Consider the following 20,509-nt stretch of genomic DNA (forward strand, 5'->3'; position numbering starts at 1 on the left):
AGCTCCAATGCCTCTAGCGAAGCACCAGAACGTTTGATCTTGAAGTTAGACTTAAATGTCTACATACTCTACGATATGAATGAACAAAACTTCTAAACACAACGTTCTTAAGCTTGAGATAAACAAAAACTTTATTCCTCCAATAACAATCTTAGTATAAAAGCAAGACAATGCTTTAAAAACTTAAAACTTACAAACTTAAACTTTAATGCCTTGTACAACTCTTATTATCTAGCTCAACGCGGCGACTTGCCTTCTCTACGCAGCCTCCTTGCTTCGCTTACTTGGAGAAGGAGAACTTAAAACGTGAGTCTATTGCTTATTGAATGACATTTTAGGAAAAACTTTGGGAAATGCAAGTACATGCATAAAATCATTTTGTAAGATCAATTTGACAACACCTCAACACACGTTGGAAAACAATGAACACCTCATTAGCCTCTACTTATCCCTTTTGCCTGGATATTGAGATGATTCATTTCACTATTAGTATCGGTGGAGAATTCATGTTCAATTCCAATTACTTAGGCGGTTAGTTCAAATGCGGACTTCTCAACGCATCCTACACATTTTCACCATGCCGACGGCCACTCAATGCACGATTGCCCTAACTTTTATGTCCACATAATAGCTAGCTCATTATAGGAATAAAGCTAATGGTTTACTCACCTACAAGCATTTCATTCAAACAACATAAAATGAATACTTTAACTTGGAAACATACTTTCAAAGAGTCAAGTTTTTCTTGTAAATCGTAAACAACTTTATACATGCATTAAATTGTACATAATGTAACATGACTTGAAAGAAAAGCTTTAGAAATCTCCATTGTTTTCTTTGGAAGGGTCACTCACAAAAACTAAAATGCTTCCTTCTAATCCTCTTCTTAATACTCTTCTCCTTGCCTAGCAATTTCTTGATAGAGCTTCAACACTTAGAATTCCCTTATAATTTTCTTTGAACTCATAAGACCTATTCATACAAATTCTAAATTGGAGGAGTTATTCTCAAACTCATCTTAGCTTGCCAGCTCCTAACTTAGTGCGTTACACATGTAGGTTTAATATCTCCTCTAATTATGTTTAACTTAAACTTAGTATGTGTTTAACTAACTAATTTTTCAGAGTTAGCACTTAACTAGCTCCTCTTCGCCTAGCTCCTTCTAATAAATTGGTTAAGTGTATGTTACCACCTTCCCTTCTCAACTTTCCTTTTCTCTTGACTCTTCCTCGCCTGACTTAAAATGCTTACTATACTTCCCTTCTCGCGTTATCTTGTCTTTAACACCACGCTTAGCTTTATTATGTATACTGCCCTTTCTTGAGTTGCTTAGTCAAAACGCATGCTCCTTCCTCGTAATGAAATGATTTTTTTGTCAATTCTCATATTTAAGTTTGGTTTCCGCAAACCAAATATGTGTCATTTAGATAATAGAAAGCTAGCAAATTGGTAGTATTCACAACCCAATCTAACAACGTTTGTAGATTCTGACTTGCCAATAAAAGTAAGTTTCATTTTTTCTGTGTATTTTTTTAATTTAATTTAGAATACAATAGGGAGATTCTTTCTTTCTTTCTTTCTTTTTTTGTTTTGGCTAATGCACGAGTATAACCCAGTTAAATTTGAGTGATCAGTGTATAGCTCTTATGCCTACAACTTAGGCATTGAGAAGCTTATCTTTCATGTTGCAGAATTTGGACTTATCATTGTAAGAGTGGAAATGAAGTCAATCAACATTTTAGATTTTAGATGGTAATTGATGTCTTGTCTTGTGTCATAATTGTTATAGTTAAATAATATTTTAATTAAAAAATTTAAAATAAATTGCCAATGCATATAATATTTCAATTGATTGTGGTACAACCTTGTATAAATTAACTCATAATTCTACCATGCCATAAATTTTAAAATTTTGAATCAATTTCTAAATCTTCTGTGAATATGCGCCCATAAATAGAAGCATTGAATAGGAAATAAATATGAAGAATTTAGACCTACAATAATCCATTGGCCAAAAAAAGACAAGTTAAATACCATGAAAGATCAAGAAAGTACAATCAAAGCTTATAGATAATAGTGTTATGTTATGTAGTGATTTATTTATTTGGTCTGAATGTGTGCATTTTAAAAATAATTTGAATGGAGAGAAAAGAAAAACAATGTTAATTAAAGTAAAAGAGTTATGAAAAGGTTATTGATTTAAAATAAAAACAAATCAAGGGTGGTAAGCATTCTATGTACGCAACTAAAAGATGTGGTTAAATTGTAAGGAAGTGTTTGATGTGATCCTAAGCTTTCATATATCCAACAAATCACAGACTTCAAAAACCTGCTTTTACAACTCTTTTTTTTTTTCTTTCCATTTTTTAATTTAATAACACATTAGACAAAATAATTAAAAGTTGAAGAATATTCAAATGAAAACATTATTTTCATATAGTAACAATAAAATTACGTCAAAATATTTTTATGATAAAATAAAAGTCTCTACACTCGTGTGTTTTTTACTTTTTGGTAGATGCTGATGTTAGTCAAAATATTTTTATGATAAAATAAAAGTCTCTACACTCATGTGTTTTTTACTTTTTAGTAGATGCTGATGTTAATGCTTAAATTACAATTTGAATGAATAATAAAATGTTATCACAATTGAACTTAATACTACTTTATATTAATATTTGTGATCCCAATTAACACTATATTTTTGTTAAAAAGAATTTAGCCTTATTCTTTCTTTATGAAAAGTAGAGATACTATGTTTCCATTATTCTTTCTTCATTACCCATTCATTCGGCCTTCACCTACGTCAACGACTCTTCGATATTTTCAAAATCTCAGCCGGCTTTCACCATTTTCACGAGCATCTGATTGCCCATAAATCTCGAATTTCTCAATTTCTCCCACTGCCCCCATGCTTCTAATCCTACACATTCATACACACCTTCAACCTATGCAAATACAAATACGTCCGTAGCAATTTCCATTCTTTTATCAACTTCCTCTTTCTCCTTATTCCCTCATTTCCATACTCAATATGGAGTTGAAACCTGGATTGTCGGCTTTCGTCACCGGCGGTGCTTCTGGAATTGGTATTTTCTTTTTTTCTCTTGCTTTTTCTATTTCCTTTGATCTGTTTCTGCTGATGTAATTGGCTATTTATTCTCACTATGAACTGTCCTCAATATCATAATGATTTCACGATCAACGTTCAACGATTTTCTTTTTTAAACATGTAGTTGACTGAATTACTTTTTTCTGTATCCAACTAATTCAATCATGTATTTGTCGATGGAGTTTGAATTGAATCGGTTTACGTGTTTCTTCTCCGGCAAGCTTGGATGATGGTTTCAGATTGAGCTGATTTTCCTCTGTTTATGAGTTATGTTGAATTGCATTTGCATCACGAGGGAAAATTTTTAAAAATCACAGTTGTTCTTAAGTTTAGAAGTTGGGTACTGTTGTAATGGTGTTTTAGTGCTTGGGCCTTGTTTGTTGTATTTTATTTGAATTTGTGTATTAGTATGTTTGAAAATAACAAAGACAAAATGATTTTCTTTTTCGTTTCTATGTATCGGAAAGACTGGGGAGCCGTTTGAGAACTAAGGAAAGATTAAACAAAAATCAATTTGTTTATCTTAAATGCTGTGATTTTATTATTATTCTCTAAAATTTGGTACTTTACGGCATGTTCGTTATGTCTTGTTATTTGGTGGTTATGTCTGTTTAGGTAAAGCGCTCTGCCTAGCTCTGGGAGAGAAGGGAGTATTTGTGACTGTTGTTGATGTTTCTGAAGAAAAGGGACAGGAAACTGTATCCATTATCCAACAAAAGAATGCCAAGCTTCACCCTAAGTTAGAGGCTCCTCCTGCAATATTCGTAAGATGTGATGTTACCAACAGAAGTAAGCTGAAGAATCTCTGTCTTATGATTTTTTTTTGCATTGTTTCTTTTGATTTTTTTTTTTTTTTTTTTTTTTGTGGGGTGGGGGGCGGGGGTTCACTCCTTATTGCATCTATCTCTGTAATTGTTAACTCAACAACGTCAATATTGTCTTTGGATTTCTAGTTTCATGTTCTAGTTGTCATCGGTAGCAAGCTGTTATAGTACTGTATAATCGCAGGTCCATGGCTATAGTTGTTATTGTTCGCATTGGAATTTAATCCTATGAATGGGGTATTCCCTGCCATGAAAGCTTCAGGCCCTTGTCATTTCTCCTAATTTTTTTTAATTAAAAGTTAAACCTATTTCTTCATTTGTATGGTTAAGAGATCGTCAATTTGACTCGTAGCTTGTGGTCATTCGTACTTGTGACGGGTGTAGTGATAATTATTTTAGTTTTATGAAAAAATCTAAGAAATAAAACCCCAATGATAACTTTTCAAACTTATCAAGCCAAAATAACCTTTGAAGACAACTTTCAGCAGTGGCATAATAGGATGGACTACACCGAAATTCTTGCTTCTACTTGGTATCCTGTTTCTTAGTGTTCGGGCAACTACATCTAAAATGTGATCTTTCTCAGTTGGGAAGCCGTTTTGTAGTTCATGTTGGAAATAGGAGTTATTTGTAACTTTCCTTCTATCTTGTCATAGTATGTATATAAAAATTTGTTTCCAAGATAACAGTGGCAATCATGGAAAATGAAGAAAAAAAATAAGCTGTACCGATTTTATGCATTTGTGTATTTTTGTTCATCTTAGTGACAATGAAAAATCTTCTAAAATGAATAAACCAAAAACATGCCGGAAAACCTAACACCAGGGAGATTACACAAGGAAATTGCAATCACTGAAAAACTGTATATGTTGTTGGTATGAAATATTAATATTACCGAAGGAGGGAAGTCCCCAAAACATTAAGACCCTATCAGAAACTGCAAAGAGGTCTCCCATTTGCCAAGAGGTCATTATTATTAAGACTCTTAGTAGGAAAGGGAGAATAACATGTACGCAAATAGAGCTAAAATAAAAAAAAAAATAGAATCTATGGATCCATAAAAAGTAGATTGTCTTTTTTGAAGACGTGGTTGTTCCCATCCCTCCATAATAACCTAAATTTGTTGAAAAATAGTAAATTAGTGTAGTTATTAAAGGCTAAAAACTACTCCATTTGATGAAAAACTTGAGGTAGATTTTCTTCTTCTTCTTCTTCTTCTTCTCTCTCTCTCTCTCTTTTTAATGAAAAAATGCCTTTAGATGCTTAGACAGTGCTAGGATACTTTCGGTTGTTGACTCCTTGTGAAGTATTGTTGCATTTGTACTAATAAATCAAAACAATGCCCGAATATGCCAAACACTGAGTGCAGACATTTTTTCTTTGGTTTACTTCATATCCTCTACAAGTTCATTTTTTAGAATAAGTCTATGCTTTAATATGTTTTCTCAAATTTTCACTTGGCTGATGCACAGATGACGTACAGAAGGCTTTTACCAAGCATTTAGCAACATATGGAGGATTAGATATCTGTATCAATAGTGCTGGAATTGGCAGCAAAATAGTATTTCATAAGGATCAAACTGATGGTGCTCATACATGGAGACATGTTATTGATGTGAACTTATTTGCTGTCATAGCATGCACTCAACTTGCGGTATGCCTTCATATGGGACTTGGTTTTCTCCATACTTGTACCATGAAGTGTTTTTTTCTTCTTTGTCGAGGCCAAATTTGGTTTTGCAATTTGGCTTGCTTAGGAACTGGACATTCTACTCATTGGATGGCTGGATCATTAAAAATTTTACTTTACCCTTCAACTTCATGCCATCTGCACACTTACATGATTTTTTCTGTCTTTGGTTGGAACTCGAATCATGTCAGTTAATTAATCTTGTTTAATTCAAAATAAATCAGTCTCATATTTGGTTTGCTTCTAGAGCATATAATTTATCAAGTTAGTTACTGAGGGCATCCTTAATCATATAAATTGTTTTGGTAATGAAACAAATTTCATAGAGATTGGTTTTAGTCCTAGAGAATTTGATTTCCTACCCTTGAACATATTTAAATCTGTTGTAATTTTTTTATTATTAAATTCTACATTTACTTGACATCTTCATCCTTCCCAAATTAACTAACAACAGTTCACAATATAGTTGAGTAAGATCCTTGGGAAGAAAAAGACGAGTAAAGGAGACTGTTGTTCAACGTCTGACTGTTAACATCCTGTAATATGCATTTACCCGTGTCCTTCCTGATTGTAACCTTTGTTCATATTAAGTATTTAGAGAAGGAGGGGCGTTGTTAATTAAATAGTCTTTACTTGAGAAGAAAAGATCTATTGTCTAATCGCTTTTTTCTTTGGTGTGGCTACAAAAATTTTGGCTAAGCTTTTTTAAAGGGTTCAGAGTTGAACAGGTCTTTTCAATAAAATTTTCTGCATTTATTCTTCTGGGAGCTTTGTAGTGGTCTGTCATTCAGAGGGGGGAAATTTCTGTGAAACTGTGCACCGTTGGTGCCAAAATAGACGAACTATTGAACTTCTTAGAAGTCACTCACAAATAACTAACGTGTTGTTGATTCTCTCTGCTATGTGGACCAGATAAAGACCATGGAGTCATTGAAAAGACCTGGTGTGATAATCAACCTGGGTTCTGCTTCAGGTCTTTATCCACTATCCATAGACCCAGCATATACAGCGTCTAAAGGTGTTTTATCTATCTTTTATTTGCTTTTTTATTTTCTCTCATACCTTGTGCAACTTGTTTTTCTAAACTGTTTGTGGTTAGTTATGTCTTAATGAATGATGAAAGTCACAAAGATGACTTCAAATTTATGCATCGTTATTTCAGGTGGTGTTGTTATGTTTACTAGATCACTTTCGCCATACAAACGCAAGGGGATTCGGATCAATGTACTTTGCCCAGAGGTAAGAAGATAAGTTGAAGCATTTTCTCAATGTTATTCAATGTTCAAACTTCTACTACAATCTTGAGAGGGTAAACATCTTCAATCATTGATATATGGTTGCTAAAAGGGGCACACACTAGACGTATGAGATTATGAGTTATTGGAGAAGTTGGGAGTCCCACATTGGAAAAACCAAGGGGACTCATACTCCATATAAGATAGATGTGCTACTCCTTCATTTTCAATTGGTTTTGAGATAGAACCCCATACTATCAAATTTAACATGGTATCAGAGCCTAGTAAGCCCAAATGGGTATTCGGTCCAAGATAGGTGAACCCAAAGAAGCACCATCTTGAGGGGGCATATTGGAGAAGTTGAGAGTCTCACATTGGAAAAACCAAGGGGACTCATACTTCATATAAGATAGGTGGGCTACTCCTCTAATTGCCAATTGGTTTTGAGATGGAACCCCATACTATGAAATTTAACATGAGTGATATGCTAATTTTGGTTTCTTGATGATCTCACGACAATTATTCCGTGTTCAACTTTTTTCTGTTTTATTGTTCAATTATTTTATCTATATCTCTTCATGTATTATGTGGTATCGTTGAACCTACTACATTTTTTCTTACCTGTTGGGATTTTCAATTGGTAGTTGGATTTCAAGTTTATAAGACTTCATGGATGAGGAATTGTTACCTTGGTTCTCTGTCTTAGGCTTCCTTTTGTATTGTCCAAATACTTTTGCAATTTCTTTCAATGCTTAGCTTCAATAGCATAGTCAATTTTAATTTTTGGGCAGGGGGAAAGATATTAGACCAAGCTCTTATAGCTAATGAAGCCATTGTGGAGTACATGTCTATCAAACAGTAATACTGTTAAGTAGTTATAGCAGTTTATTTCAAGCTTAGTTATAGATTAGTTACATTCTGTTTGTATCTTTTAGCTGTTAATCAGTTAGCCAACTGTCAAGTATTTCTATATAAGAAACTTGAAGCATGTAAATACAACAAGTGAAAGTAATAAGATAGCTTTCCACATGCCTTCTTCTCTCCCTTTGATATGGTATCAGAGCATTTTCGCAAGAGAGAAAAATAAGAGCATCAGCTGAACGCCATACCTTGTGCAGTCTTTATCATGACGACACCAGATAGTTCAACGTCCGGCAACTCTAATATAGCCCTGACTACTTCTCCAATTAATTCTTCAGAGCTTGATGTCCAACTAAATTCCTTTACCTTCATCATTCAATCATTCCAACCACCAATCTAGTATCCACACCGCTTGCAGGATCAAGTAACTACTCTTCATGGAGCAGAGCAATGAAACTTGCATTGTCAGGAACGAATAAGATTGGCTTTGTTAATGGAAAGATTGAAAATCCATCATAAGGAAATTTACTTTCGGCATGGAGATGCAACAACGATGTAATAGCCTCGTGGATTATCAACTCTATCTCAAAAGAAATTGCTGCCAGCCTAGTTTACAATGGAAGCGTCAAAGAGATATGGGATGAATTGAAAAAGAGATACCGTCAGTCCAACGGGCCACATATATACCAGCTGCGAAAAGACCTTGTGACTACTACTCAAGGAAAATTTTCTGTAGAGATTTATTACACAGAGATCACTACTATATGGCAGAAACTTGTAGAATATAGACCCATGGATGAATGCACTTGTCAAGGGTCAAAGAAGATGATAGAATTTTTAAATGCTGAGTTTGTAATGACATTTCTCATGGGGCTGAATGAGTCATATGCTCAGATTAGAGCACAAATTCTGCTTATTGACCCTCTACCACCAATAAACAAGGTATTTTCTCTTATCATCCAAGAAGAAAGACAGAGATCCATTGAAACTACTGCCCCCATTGAAACTATCACTCTAATGGCTAATGCTAAGAAGAGGTTTACACCTGACAGATCCAAAAAGAAAGACAATCGACCAGTTTGCACTAACTGTGGATACAAGGGTCATATTGTTGATAAATGTTATAAAGTACATGACTATCCACCAGGGCACAGACTAGCAAACACTAATTTGGTTCATCAACAGAGGCCGAATAATCCTGTGCAAACTGGAAATGAAAAGCCATCAGAAGGTCCTAAAAGCAATCACTCTGCTTTCTTTGCCAGCCTTAATAATGACCAATACTCACAGCTACTGAACATGCTCCAAACGCACATGAATACTCCAGAAATTGACGAGGCTTCTAAGACAAAAACTTCCTACATAGCAAGTACTCGTCTTTCTAATTTACTCATCAATTCATGTTGGATCATAGATTCAGGTGAATCTTCTCACATATGCCATGATAAATTCATGTTCAAAGAACTTCACAGCACTCAAAATATGTCAGCTATACTACCAACTAAAACTCGTTTAAAGGTTGAGTATCCAGGAGACATATCAATAAGAAGACAATTGGTATTAAATGATGTTTTATACATTCCTGACTTCAAATACAACCTTCTATCAGTGAGTGCTCTACTTAAGGATGGAAAATATTCTATATCCTTTACTAACACCAATTGTATCATTCAGGACAAGTCAGTTTCGTAAACGATTGGGAATGCTGACTTAATCAGTGATCCATACTTACTCAAAGTAAATGATGAAAAGACCAAAGACTGCTTTGTTGAATCTGCTGTTTTTTTGTGTAAAGCTTTTGCAACTACATGGCATAATGGTATGGGACACCCTTCTATCAGTAGAATAAAAGATAATAGAGATTTCTGATTTCCAAAATTGTAAAGAAGTTTGTCATGTATGTCCATTAGCAAAACAAAGACACCTTTCTTTTCCTGCCTTGAATAATGTAGTTGAGAATATCTTTGATCTTGTACATTGTGATATATGGGGTCCATTTAAAACCCAAACACATGCAGAACACACTTACTTTGCAACCATTGTTGATGATAAATCAAGGTATACATGGATACATCTTTTGAAAAATAAAAATGACATTATACAGGTCATTCCCAGTTTCTTCCAACTTGTTGAGACTCAATTTTCAAAGAAAATAAAAAGCTTTCGTTCTGATAATGCTCCTGAGTTAAACTTCAGAGAATTTTTTGTCAGAACAGGAACTACTCACCAATTCTCCTGTCCATATACTCCTCAACAGAATTCAGTGGTTGAAAGGAAACATCAACACCTCCTTAACGCTGCAAGAGCCTTAATGTTTCAGTCTAAAGTTTCTCTTAACTTTTGGGGAGAATGTGTTCTAACCGCAGCATATTTGATCAGCAGAACACCTATGGCTTTGCTTTCTAACAACACTTCTTATGCTGTTCTATTCAGCGAAGCTGCAGATTAGTTATTACAAGATTAGTAACAGATTAGTTACATTCTGTTTGTATCTTTTAGCTGTTAATCAGTTAGCCAACTGTTAAGTATTTCTATATAAGAAACTTGAAGCATGTAAATACAATAAGTGAAAGTAATAAGATAGCTTTCCACATACCTTCTTCTCTCCCTTTGATAAGGTTGAAGAATAAGGAGGGTGTGGTGTTAAAACTTGACTTTGAAAAGGCATATGACCATATGGATTAGGACTTTCTGGACAAACTGCTGATGAAGAAAGGATTTGACTACAAGTGGAGAATGTGGATGTGAGGGTGTGTTAGGAATGTGAAGTATTCTATCCTCATTGATGGGGATCGATTCAAGCCTCCAAAGGTTTAAGACAAGGGGACCCATTATCACCTTTTCTATTCTTAATTGTTGTAGATGTCTTAAGTATGCTCATTTTCAAGGGAGTGGAAGGAAATATGATTGTTCCTTTTATGGTTGGAAGGATGCCGCACCTTCAATTTGTGGATGATACTATGTTATTTAGATGGATACGAGAATCTTGTTTTTTTCTTTTGGATTCCGTCGCAATTTAACCAATAGGAAAACGACGGGGGTTGTCTTTCATCTTTCTTTGCTTGATGGTTCCAGTGTTAGGGGAGGGGGAAGGGATGTTCATGTTTGATGCCCTAATCCGAGTTAGGGTTATACATGTAAATCCTTGTTCAGTTTATTGTTGGATCCCTTTCCTTCTAGGGAGTTAGTTTTTTACATAGTTTGGTGGATCAAGGTTCCCAAGAAAGTCAAGTTCTTTATTTGACAAGTCTTGCTTGGTCGGATTAACTCTATTGATAGGCTTGTCAGAAAAGGACATCTCTTGTTGGGTCTTTTTGTTGTTTGCTTTGTTGAAAGGCAGAGGAAGACCTTGATCACCTTCTCTGGGATTGTCAGTACACAAGGGCTTTGCAGAGTTCTTTGCTGCAGGAGTTCAGAATTAGCTGCGGTGGTCATTAGTGTGTTCGTACGACGATTGAGGAGTTACTTCTCCATACGCCTTTAAGAGATAGGGGGTTTTGTGGCAGAATAGGGTTTACGCTATTATTTGGGATGTGTGGGGAGAGAGGAATGGTTGTGTGTTTCGTGGTAGGGAAAGGAATCATAGTGATGTTTGGTCTTTAGTTAGATTTCATGTGTCCCTATGAGCTTCGATTTTGAAGACCTTTTGTAATTGTTCCATTGATAATATTTTACTTAATTGGGGTTCCTTTCTTGTTGACAGGGTGTTTTGGTGAGATGATACCTTATACTCTTTCATTCTTAATCAATGAAATTTTTTGTACCTATGAAAAACAATAGCATAGTCAATTTTAAGGGCCGATGTGTCAATTTTGTGCATTGTTCTTAGGCTGCATATTATATTTCATTGCGTTTGCATTATTTATTCACCTATATTCATTAACAAGTACCAAATATTTATCTGCGTGTGTTATCTCAAAATGTCTTTGCAGTTTGTGAAAACAGAGCTGGCCTCAACAGTTGTAGGTGAAAGGTTTGCTGAACGATTGGGAGGTTTTGTTCCCATGGAGATGGTGATTAAAGGTTTGTTATTCAATGTCATTTCATGGAAGATTTTTCATGGTAGAATTAAATTACCCTTTCTATGGGAAGTTTTCTCCTTAGTTTACAGACTCATATTGGGTGATAGATGCATCCTTCATTGTTTTCTTAACTATTATTACCATCTGGCATACAATTTTGAACGTAGTACCATACTGCATTCAGCAGCTTTATGTTTCATTTATTTTTAAGGAGAGTACTTCTTTATTTGGGATTTTTATATGGGTTGGGGGAGGAGTTGCAGAGTTGTAGTCACTATGAAAAACTTGTAAAGTCAGCGCGGCAAACAAATTCACCCAAAAAGAAAAAGAAAAAAGGGCAGGTCATAATAAAAAAAGACCACAAAATACTCTCTTTGGATCTGAGAATCTTGGTGGTACTTAAGAAGTTTGTATATTCATATAAATGAACCTTCATTTGTTTCTCAAGTACACTTGTAAATAAAATCCCATCCTGCATATCTAGTTAAACATGTCAGAAAGATGGTGCAATTTGCAAATAAAACTTGGTCTCCTCGCTTTTTTCAATTGAAGTTGGATTTTAATATTCCATGCTTAAATGCGTTTTAGGTACTTTTGAACTAATCAATGATGAGAGCAAAGCTGGTTCCTGCCTATGGATTACAAACCGCAGAGGGATGGAGTACTGGCCCAGCTCTACAGAAGAAGCAAAATACTTGCTTCCTTCCTCTCGTTTGGGAAAACAATCTTCAACGGCATTTTTTCAGAAAGTTGATATTCCCCAAAGTTTTGAGAAAGTGTGCGTAATGCTCTACGTTCCATCACCCTATTTTGGTTTGTGATTACCTGATTTGCAGTTCATTTGGAATTCCACTGTTTACTCATTGATTCAATTTTATGAAAGATGAATTTCGTTATGGTGGTTGTTTGAAATCTGATATTCAATTGACTGAAGTGCAACATCATGCATGTAGATGTAGATGTATAATAGTATCAGATTATGTGCCAATGCCATATCCTTGTTGTTGAACTATGTTGGCTTCTTTGTTTTTAGTTTATATAGTCTTTCATCACTAGTCAGTAATTGCTTACATTTTCATTTAACTATTCTTCTAGAATTGTTCATACTCTGAGCCACAATTTTCGTGGAGCAACTAGCATCGTGCACTCACCATTGAGATTGCCCATCAGACCAGATCATGTTCTTGTGAAAATTGTATATGCTGGCGTAAATGCAAGCGATGTAAGTTTCAAAGTCTCAAAATCTCAATAAATCTTATTGTCATACATTGTTTACCATTCTCTTCGTGCTGCATCTTTTTCGTTTTAACAGAATGAGGTTCTGTCTGATGTTATAGTGCAAAGGCAATAAAACTTCTGGGAATTAGTTTGGTGATACTGAGACCAGATCATCTGTGTATATTCCGAATTTACTTTTTGAGTCCTGACATAAGCAACATTATTATTTAATAAAAGTCAAAAGGTAAAATGTAAAATATGGTATAATGTTCTAATTATATTGGGTGGCACTCTTTTCGTTTCTTTTCTGCCAGCCTAAAGGACTATGAAGCCCCATGCCTAGGTTCTCTTTCTGGAATAATATGTACAAAAAATTTGTTTCTCCTCTAACTCGTGTATAATTAACAGGTAAATTTCAGCTCAGGTCATTATTTTGGTGGTAGCAGCAAAGATCTTCAGTCTATGCTTCCATTAGATGCTGGTTTTGAGGTCTGAGGGTTAACTGTTTAATTTTAGGTTAATAAGACCATTGCTTCTGATTGTACTTAATTTCTTTAAATAATAAAAATAATTTTCATTGCAGAGTGTGGGTATAATTGCAGCAGTTGGTGATTCTGTCACTCACCTGAAGGTTGGAACTCCTGCTGCAATGATGACATTTGGAAGTTATGCAGAGTTTGTCACGGTGAAGTTCTCTTTCAAATTTTGGCTTAATCATTGGGATGATTTGCTCATCGTATGCATAATTTGTTAACAAGTATTTCAATCTCACACTTACAAGGTGATTTTGATTGCATAATCTCGACGCTTTTAGATCATCTCTTTGTTAAGTATGTTTTTGGGTTGTTTCAGTGCAGCCTTGTGGTTTCTGTGTTGTTGTCCTTAAATCCTTTAGCTTGATGGCTCATTGGTTTTTTATTTCTTTATAATGTTTTATGCTTGTAATGCTCTTGTTTCTCATTTTGTTTCATTTTCCCTTCCTTTCCTTTCCTTGGGGAATTTATTTGTTCAACATTTTCAATGAGAGGGAGAGAGGGAGGAAGAGAGAATATTGCATGTGTCAGTGTTTAGAATTTGTACTGAGAACTTTGTGGCTGTTGTTGTTTTTTGTTTTACTTTAATAGGTTCATTCAAAACATATCCTTCCTGTTGCGAGACCTGATCCAGAAGTTGTTGCGATGCTGACTTCAGGGCTGACAGCATCAATTGCTCTAGAAAAGGTTTCTTTTTCCTGAAAATTGTGACCATTTAATTACATTTTCTACTAACAAATCTTATAAACTTCTGACTTGTCTGCAAAGTTCTGTCTGTACTGGTCTGGCCTAATCATCTTGTGCTTCACTCACACGTTAGTTCTCTAAGTATACTGATAATTGTTTTTACCATTTATCTAGGCAGCACAAATGGAATCTGGAAAGGTTGTTCTTGTCACTGCTGCTGCTGGAGGGACTGGGCAATTTGCTGTCCAGGTTTAATAATTATTGCCTATCTTTCTTGTAGTAGCTTGTTGTTTTACATATGATGTAATTTTCCTTTAAATGATGTGAAGAAATATCTTAAGTGTGTGTAAATGGGAACTCTTTTGTTGAGTCCTACAAGAAAATTCCTTACTCTCCTCCATTCTCGGTCTGTTTGAACCATTTCCTGACATTTGTGGTAGTTATTAATTTCAGTTGTTAGATAAATGCATTTCACATTATTTCCAAATGTGCAGCTTGCCAAGTTAGCTGGAAATAAGGTCGTTGCAACATGTGGAGGTAAGGCAAAAGCCACACTTCTGAAAGATTTGGGAGTTGATCGAGTTATAGATTATAGATCTGAAGACATTAAAACTGTACGTTTCCAACATCCCTTCTAAATTTTTTATTCTCTTTTTTGCGAGTTTTACTATTTAGCAGGTGCTAAATTGAAACTAAACGGAAAGCTTTGTGAGTTAGATCTAGAACAAAAGTATGGACAATCTATCTGACTATTTGAATTAGGTTTCCAGACCCCCATTCCCCACCCCATAGAAAAGGGAAGAATAAAGCTATATGAAAAATATCTTGCTTGTTCGTGGGTTATAATTAACTACAAGTTTTGCTGATGACATTTGGAATTTGGTAGGAAAATAAGCAAAAGGTTCTTTCATAGTTCTGGTAGATCGAGGGAGAGATTTAGGCGATTGGTCACCGAGCCTTCATAATGTCCGGCTGATATCATTTTTACTTATATTCTTTTGATCAATACCAAAATGAGGAGCTTTATGTTATCATCTTGGCTCGTTCCTCTTTGGATTCATTTCTTACTGCTCTTTTTTATTTTCCTCGTTTATAATGATATTGATTTCTCCATAATCCATATCTCATTAGAAATAAAGATTACTTTTCACATAACCAAATTGATGGTGGTTTTATTATTATTATTATTATTTCTGAATGTGGATGGGTGGGTGGGACTAGGAACCACAAAATTAAATGCTTTCTTATTTCCAATATCTAAAAATCTTGTCATTTTTCTCCAGAATTAGAACTGCATTTTATTATGTGTTTATAAGTTATAACTTCACATATGATATTAATTAAGTTGAATACTTTATGCTGGTTTCCTATGTGACATAGGCGTCACAGTAGTAAGCTATTTTGGGATGTCAGAGCCTTTCAGTTTGGTAATAAAAATTATGGTTTAAGGTTTGAAAGATGAAATGCTTTCTTTAGTACAAGAAATGGGGATACATTCCAAGAAGCCAGTTTTCCTTTCAATTCTATTCATTTAGTTCGGGAGGGGTATATTTATAGTTTTTGATTTTCCAGGTTCTAAAGACAGAGTATCCTAAAGGCATTGATATCATCTATGAGTCAGTTGGTGGCGATATGTTTAGTTTGTGTTTGAATGCATTGGCTACCTATGGACGACTAATTGTGATTGGAATGATCTCACAGGTTTGTATTTTAGAAGCCCTATGTCCATCTTGTTGCTTTGTACTTGGCTTTTGTTAACGGAACATTTCAACTGTTGCGGTACTGTATTTTATTTCTGTGAAGTCAGTTTATACTTTTGTATTTGCTTTCAGTATACTATTTCCGAAGGATAAAAATTTCTTCATCAGAGCTTCATGAAAAATTTGACTTTTGTTGCTACAGCATGTCTGTTGTCATCAACATTTGTACTTCTAAAAGCAATTTAAGCTGTTGTTGGCGGCACTAGGAAGCTTTCAGTTCAAGTTTAGTGCTAGAAGTGAATTGCTGATATATTCAAGATGTCATTCTTCTGCTACTCTTAGAATTTTGATGCAGGCTGCAGTTGTTTTCAATGATTAAAAAATGCAAATTCATTTGCATGCCAATTAGTAGGATTAATTAATCGAGTTTATATTTCTGGACAATCAATGTGAGGTTTGAATGAAATTCTCTATTTTGCCACATGAAATTTCGATTGGTAGATTAAATGTGGGTGTTAATGAAAGCTAACATCAGGTTCAGAAATTCCAATATTTTACTTTGGATATTCCCAGAGCGGAATCAACCACAAATAATTATTGAGGATCCGGATGAACTTTTAAACGTAGATTAAATGTGGGTGTTAATGAAAGCTAACATCAGGTTCAGAAATTCCAATATTTTACTTTGGATATTCCCAGAGCGGAATCGACCATAAATAATTATTGAGGATCCAGATGAACTTTTAAACGTACAAGTCCACATACTACTACTCTTTTATTTTCTATTTTTTCCCCCATTTCTTATTGCTTAGAAATATAATATGCAAGACTGTTGTTCGTAGCTCCATTACACGTATTATTCTCTAATGTAGTATTTTTCTTCTTGTTTAAGTTTCTTATTGTATTGTTTCACTTTCATCTCAGTATCAAGGAGAAAACGGGTGGGAGCCATCAAATTATCCAGGACTTTGCGAGAAAATTCTAAAGAAGAGCCAAACTATTGTATGTTTCCATACCATTTCATGACTGATATATCTTATCTTGCATCATCCCCCAGGACTCCAAGCAAAAATTTGAAAACTAAAAGAACACGAAAACCAAGATTAAGAAGTTGTATGAAGATGAACAAATTTTCAAAACTAAATAGTTACTAAACTACAACATAGAAATTTGACCTTGAAAATTCGCTACTTTATCCTCAGTTGTTATTCTCATCCATCTTAGAACTGAATTGACGTCTTATCTAGCTCATTTATAATTTATATGTATCCTTAGTACAATAATTGCGACATCCATCAATTTTACCTTAAAATGCCACATAAGAATATCTAGATGATTCAAGATCTGCACGCATGATCCTATAATATTTCAGTATCATCCTATCTCTCTACCTGCTTGTATCAACTAATTGTGTAATAATTTTGTCACTCAATTTCACTACAGTCGGGGTTCTTCCTCATACAATATGCTCACCTCTGGCAGCAACATTTGGATAGATTATTTAATCTCTTCTCCTCAGGCAAGCTGAAGGTATTAGCTTAACCTCTTCTTTGTACTGCAGCTTTATGGTGTCAGTAAGAGATGGTAGGTAGGAGAAATAAAAATGTACATCCTTTGAGAAAAAAGGTAAATACTAATTGTAGTGAAACAAACAAATAAGATGCTTCAGGGAATGTTATTCTTGTACTTTCATGATTTCATTTAGTAATGAAGTATTTCTGAAGCATTTCATCAAAATTCTTATTATACAACCTTCGTAACTTCTTTATACCTGCTGGGCGATTCAAATCCTCTCTATAGGTTTTGGTGGATCCAAAAAGATTTTTGGGCGTGCAGTCCGTTGTTGATGCCGTTGAATATCTGCATTCAGGCAAAAGTGTTGGCAAGGTATGGACATTCTCTTCCTTTTGGAACAATGTTGAGAATAATTGAACTTAATCTAAATTTTCTTGGAAAACATTTTGGGTTATAATAAAAACAGGTTGTTGTATGCATTGACCCAACCTTCATTGATCACAAATCAAAGCTGTGAAGCTGAAATGCTTCTTCCACAATAATCCAAAGTTCTAACTTTGGGACTGTCCGTACAAGAAGAGAGAAACCAAAGGCCAAATCTTGGTGTAAAGTCCTTAAAAACACAAAACTTTTGCAGGAAAAACCTCTTCAGTGACCAATAAAATCCCACTTAAATAAACAAAAAATAAAGAAAAAAAAAAAAAAAGGTTTCAAGGTGTAGTGGAAGTGGAAGGTAGAGAAAGCTCAATTATCCTTTGGTGGCTGCTGAGAAAATCTCCAAAAGCATGTTGTTGTAGGAATAATGTGACTGTCATATTTGAAACTATGGTGTGAGAATGGTAGTATTGTATGCTGTATTGTCCTTTTCATTTATTAATTTTTACTTTTAATTTAAAGAGAACAGTTTGCATTTTCTTATATCAATAAGTTGGTTTACGTGTCCATTCCTTTCCATTTTGCTTTGCATGTTCTTATTTATTTTTCAAAAATACCTTCGTATGCTCCCTTGGTTGTATCGGTATATCTCGAAAAGTCCGGCATGGGCTTCGAAAACGTGACTTGCTTTTGCTCATATAGGAAGTTAAATATATATATCAAAGGACTGTAATAATTTGATGGGGGATTCTGAATTGGAAAAAATATGGAATCAAATTTTGTCATAACAAATTAATATATAGAATAATAGTTTCGTCATTTCCTCCCCATCCATTCACAATACTGTTTGGTTTTTTTCCTTCACATATATATTTATATTTTCTTTTTAAGAAAAAAATAAACATTTTTTTTCTAGTTTTAAGTTCAGTCTTAATTTAATACTTTAATTTTTACAATTTTACTCTTATAATTCTGGATTTTGATACCAATAACCTACAAACTTAAGACACGTATATATAAATATGAATACCTAAACTTTACTCCAATAATTATTACTAACTAAAATACACCAATAATCGGAGAATTTGAAGTGGGTAGCAAATTCTAAGTAGAATTTAGCAATTGTTTCATTTTTTAAATTTTGCAAAATGGCAAAATATTAAAAAAGTAAAATTGTTGTGAAAACAGCATAACTGGAATTTGAGGAAATATAATATTAAAATAATAAAACAAAACAATATAATATAAATAATAAATAAATAAGAAAATTTGAAAATTAAGAAAATTAAAATCTCAAATTTCTACACTATCATCCACTTTTTGGAAATCGTCCAATTTTGGTGCGTCTTTACAAATCCACTAAAGCTCTCTATTTAAAGGCAACTTGGCAAGTAAGAGGTGGATTACATGGTTACTAAGAGGCTATGTTTGCTCGACACATAGTGGATACTAATGGACAATGTTTGCTTGATATTGAGTTATGGATACTAAGCACACTAATGGATTGACATATGGAGATCTATTTTGTATTAATATTATTTATAATACTCCTCCTTAGATATTTATTACATATATGAATATTTATTACATATATGAAATATGTCTTGTTAAAACCTTGCTAGAAAAAAACTCAATGAATAAAAATCATAGGGAAGGAAAAATAGTACATATTTCATATATACTTGCAAAAATAAAATTTACTCCCCTCGTAGAAATATCACTTGAGATCTCTTAATCATCACATCCCAAAATTGTGCACCAATTTTTCAAAAGTTGGAGTAGATAGTAATTTTGTAATTAAGTCTGCCAAATTATCTTTTGAACAAATTTGTTGTACTATAATATCACCATTTTCTTCAAGACCATGAGCGTAGAAAAACTTTGGTGAGATGTGTTTTGTTCTATCACCTTTAATATATCATCATTTTATTTGAGTTATACATACTGTGTTGCCTTCATATATTATTGTAGGAATGAGTTTACTAGAAGATAAACTATATGATTTTTGAATGTGTTGAGTCATCGATCTTAACCATATGCATTATCGGCTATCCTCATGAATTGCAAGAATTTTAACATGATTTGAAGGATATGGTTGTTATGGTTTGTTTCAATGATCATCAGGATATGGTAGATTCTCTATATGTGAATAGATAACCTGTTTGAGATCTAGTTTTGTGTGTATCAGATAAATATACAGAATCTGCAAAGCCAACTAGGTTAAAATTTGATTTATTTGAATAAAATAATTTTTTACCAATTGTTCCTCGGAGATAACAAAATATATGTTTAATTCCATTCCAATGTCTTTTTGTTGGAGAGAAAGTGTACCTAGCTAATAAATTTACTGAAAATGCAATATTTGGTCTTGTATTATTAGCAAGATACATAAGTGCACCAATTGCACTAAAATATGGTACTTCTAGACTAAGGAGTTCTTCATTATCATTTCAAGGTTGAAATATATCTTTCTTCACATCTAGTGAACGAACTTGCATTGAAATGTTTAATAGATGTGCTTTATCCATGTAAAATCTATTAAAAAAATTCTATACAAGTTGATTGATTAAAAAATATTTCATTTGCTAGATGTTTAATTTGTAAACCAAGGTAATATTTAGGTTTTTCGAGATCTTTCATCTCAAGTTCTTTGATATTCTATTGCCTTTGAAAGCTCTTTGAGGAGTTCCAATTATATTTAAAACATCAACATATATAATTATAATATTAAATCCCA

General features: G+C 33.8%; 1 protein-coding gene across 1 annotated transcript; it reads left to right on the forward strand.

The window, feature by feature from the left end:
• Positions 1-2,748: 2,748 nt before the first annotated feature.
• On the forward strand, positions 2,749-18,341 carry LOC101217275 (prostaglandin reductase-3). The gene is made up of 18 exons (XM_004140646.3): positions 2,749-3,089; positions 3,728-3,901; positions 5,409-5,590; positions 6,539-6,644; positions 6,789-6,865; positions 11,655-11,745; positions 12,333-12,522; positions 12,840-12,966; positions 13,371-13,451; positions 13,546-13,647; positions 14,087-14,182; positions 14,357-14,431; positions 14,677-14,796; positions 15,755-15,883; positions 16,807-16,884; positions 17,326-17,412; positions 17,683-17,769; positions 17,864-18,341. Exons 1-18 carry the CDS (start codon positions 3,035-3,037, stop codon positions 17,912-17,914), a joined length of 1,908 nt encoding a protein of 635 aa, XP_004140694.1. The 5' UTR covers positions 2,749-3,034; the 3' UTR covers positions 17,915-18,341.
• The last annotated feature ends 2,168 nt before the right edge of the window (positions 18,342-20,509 follow it).

The sequence above is a fragment of the Cucumis sativus genome, chromosome 3 (genome assembly GCF_000004075.3).
Source record: "Cucumis sativus cultivar 9930 chromosome 3, Cucumber_9930_V3, whole genome shotgun sequence".
Classification (NCBI taxonomy): domain Eukaryota; kingdom Viridiplantae; phylum Streptophyta; class Magnoliopsida; order Cucurbitales; family Cucurbitaceae; genus Cucumis; species Cucumis sativus.

What these genes read in the sequence shown, in the direction of transcription:
- LOC101217275 (XM_004140646.3), top strand. Translation starts at nt 3,035, where the DNA reads ATGGAGTTGAAACCTGGATTGTCGGCTTTCGTCACCGGCGGTGCTTCT. An exon ending in CTGGGCAATTTGCTGTCCAG is followed by an intron (nt 14,432 to 14,676) that starts GTTTAATAATTA and finishes CCAAATGTGCAG; the next exon opens with CTTGCCAAGTTAGCTGGAAA. An exon ending in CAGGCAAAAGTGTTGGCAAG is followed by an intron (nt 17,770 to 17,863) that starts GTATGGACATTC and finishes TAATAAAAACAG; the next exon opens with GTTGTTGTATGCATTGACCC.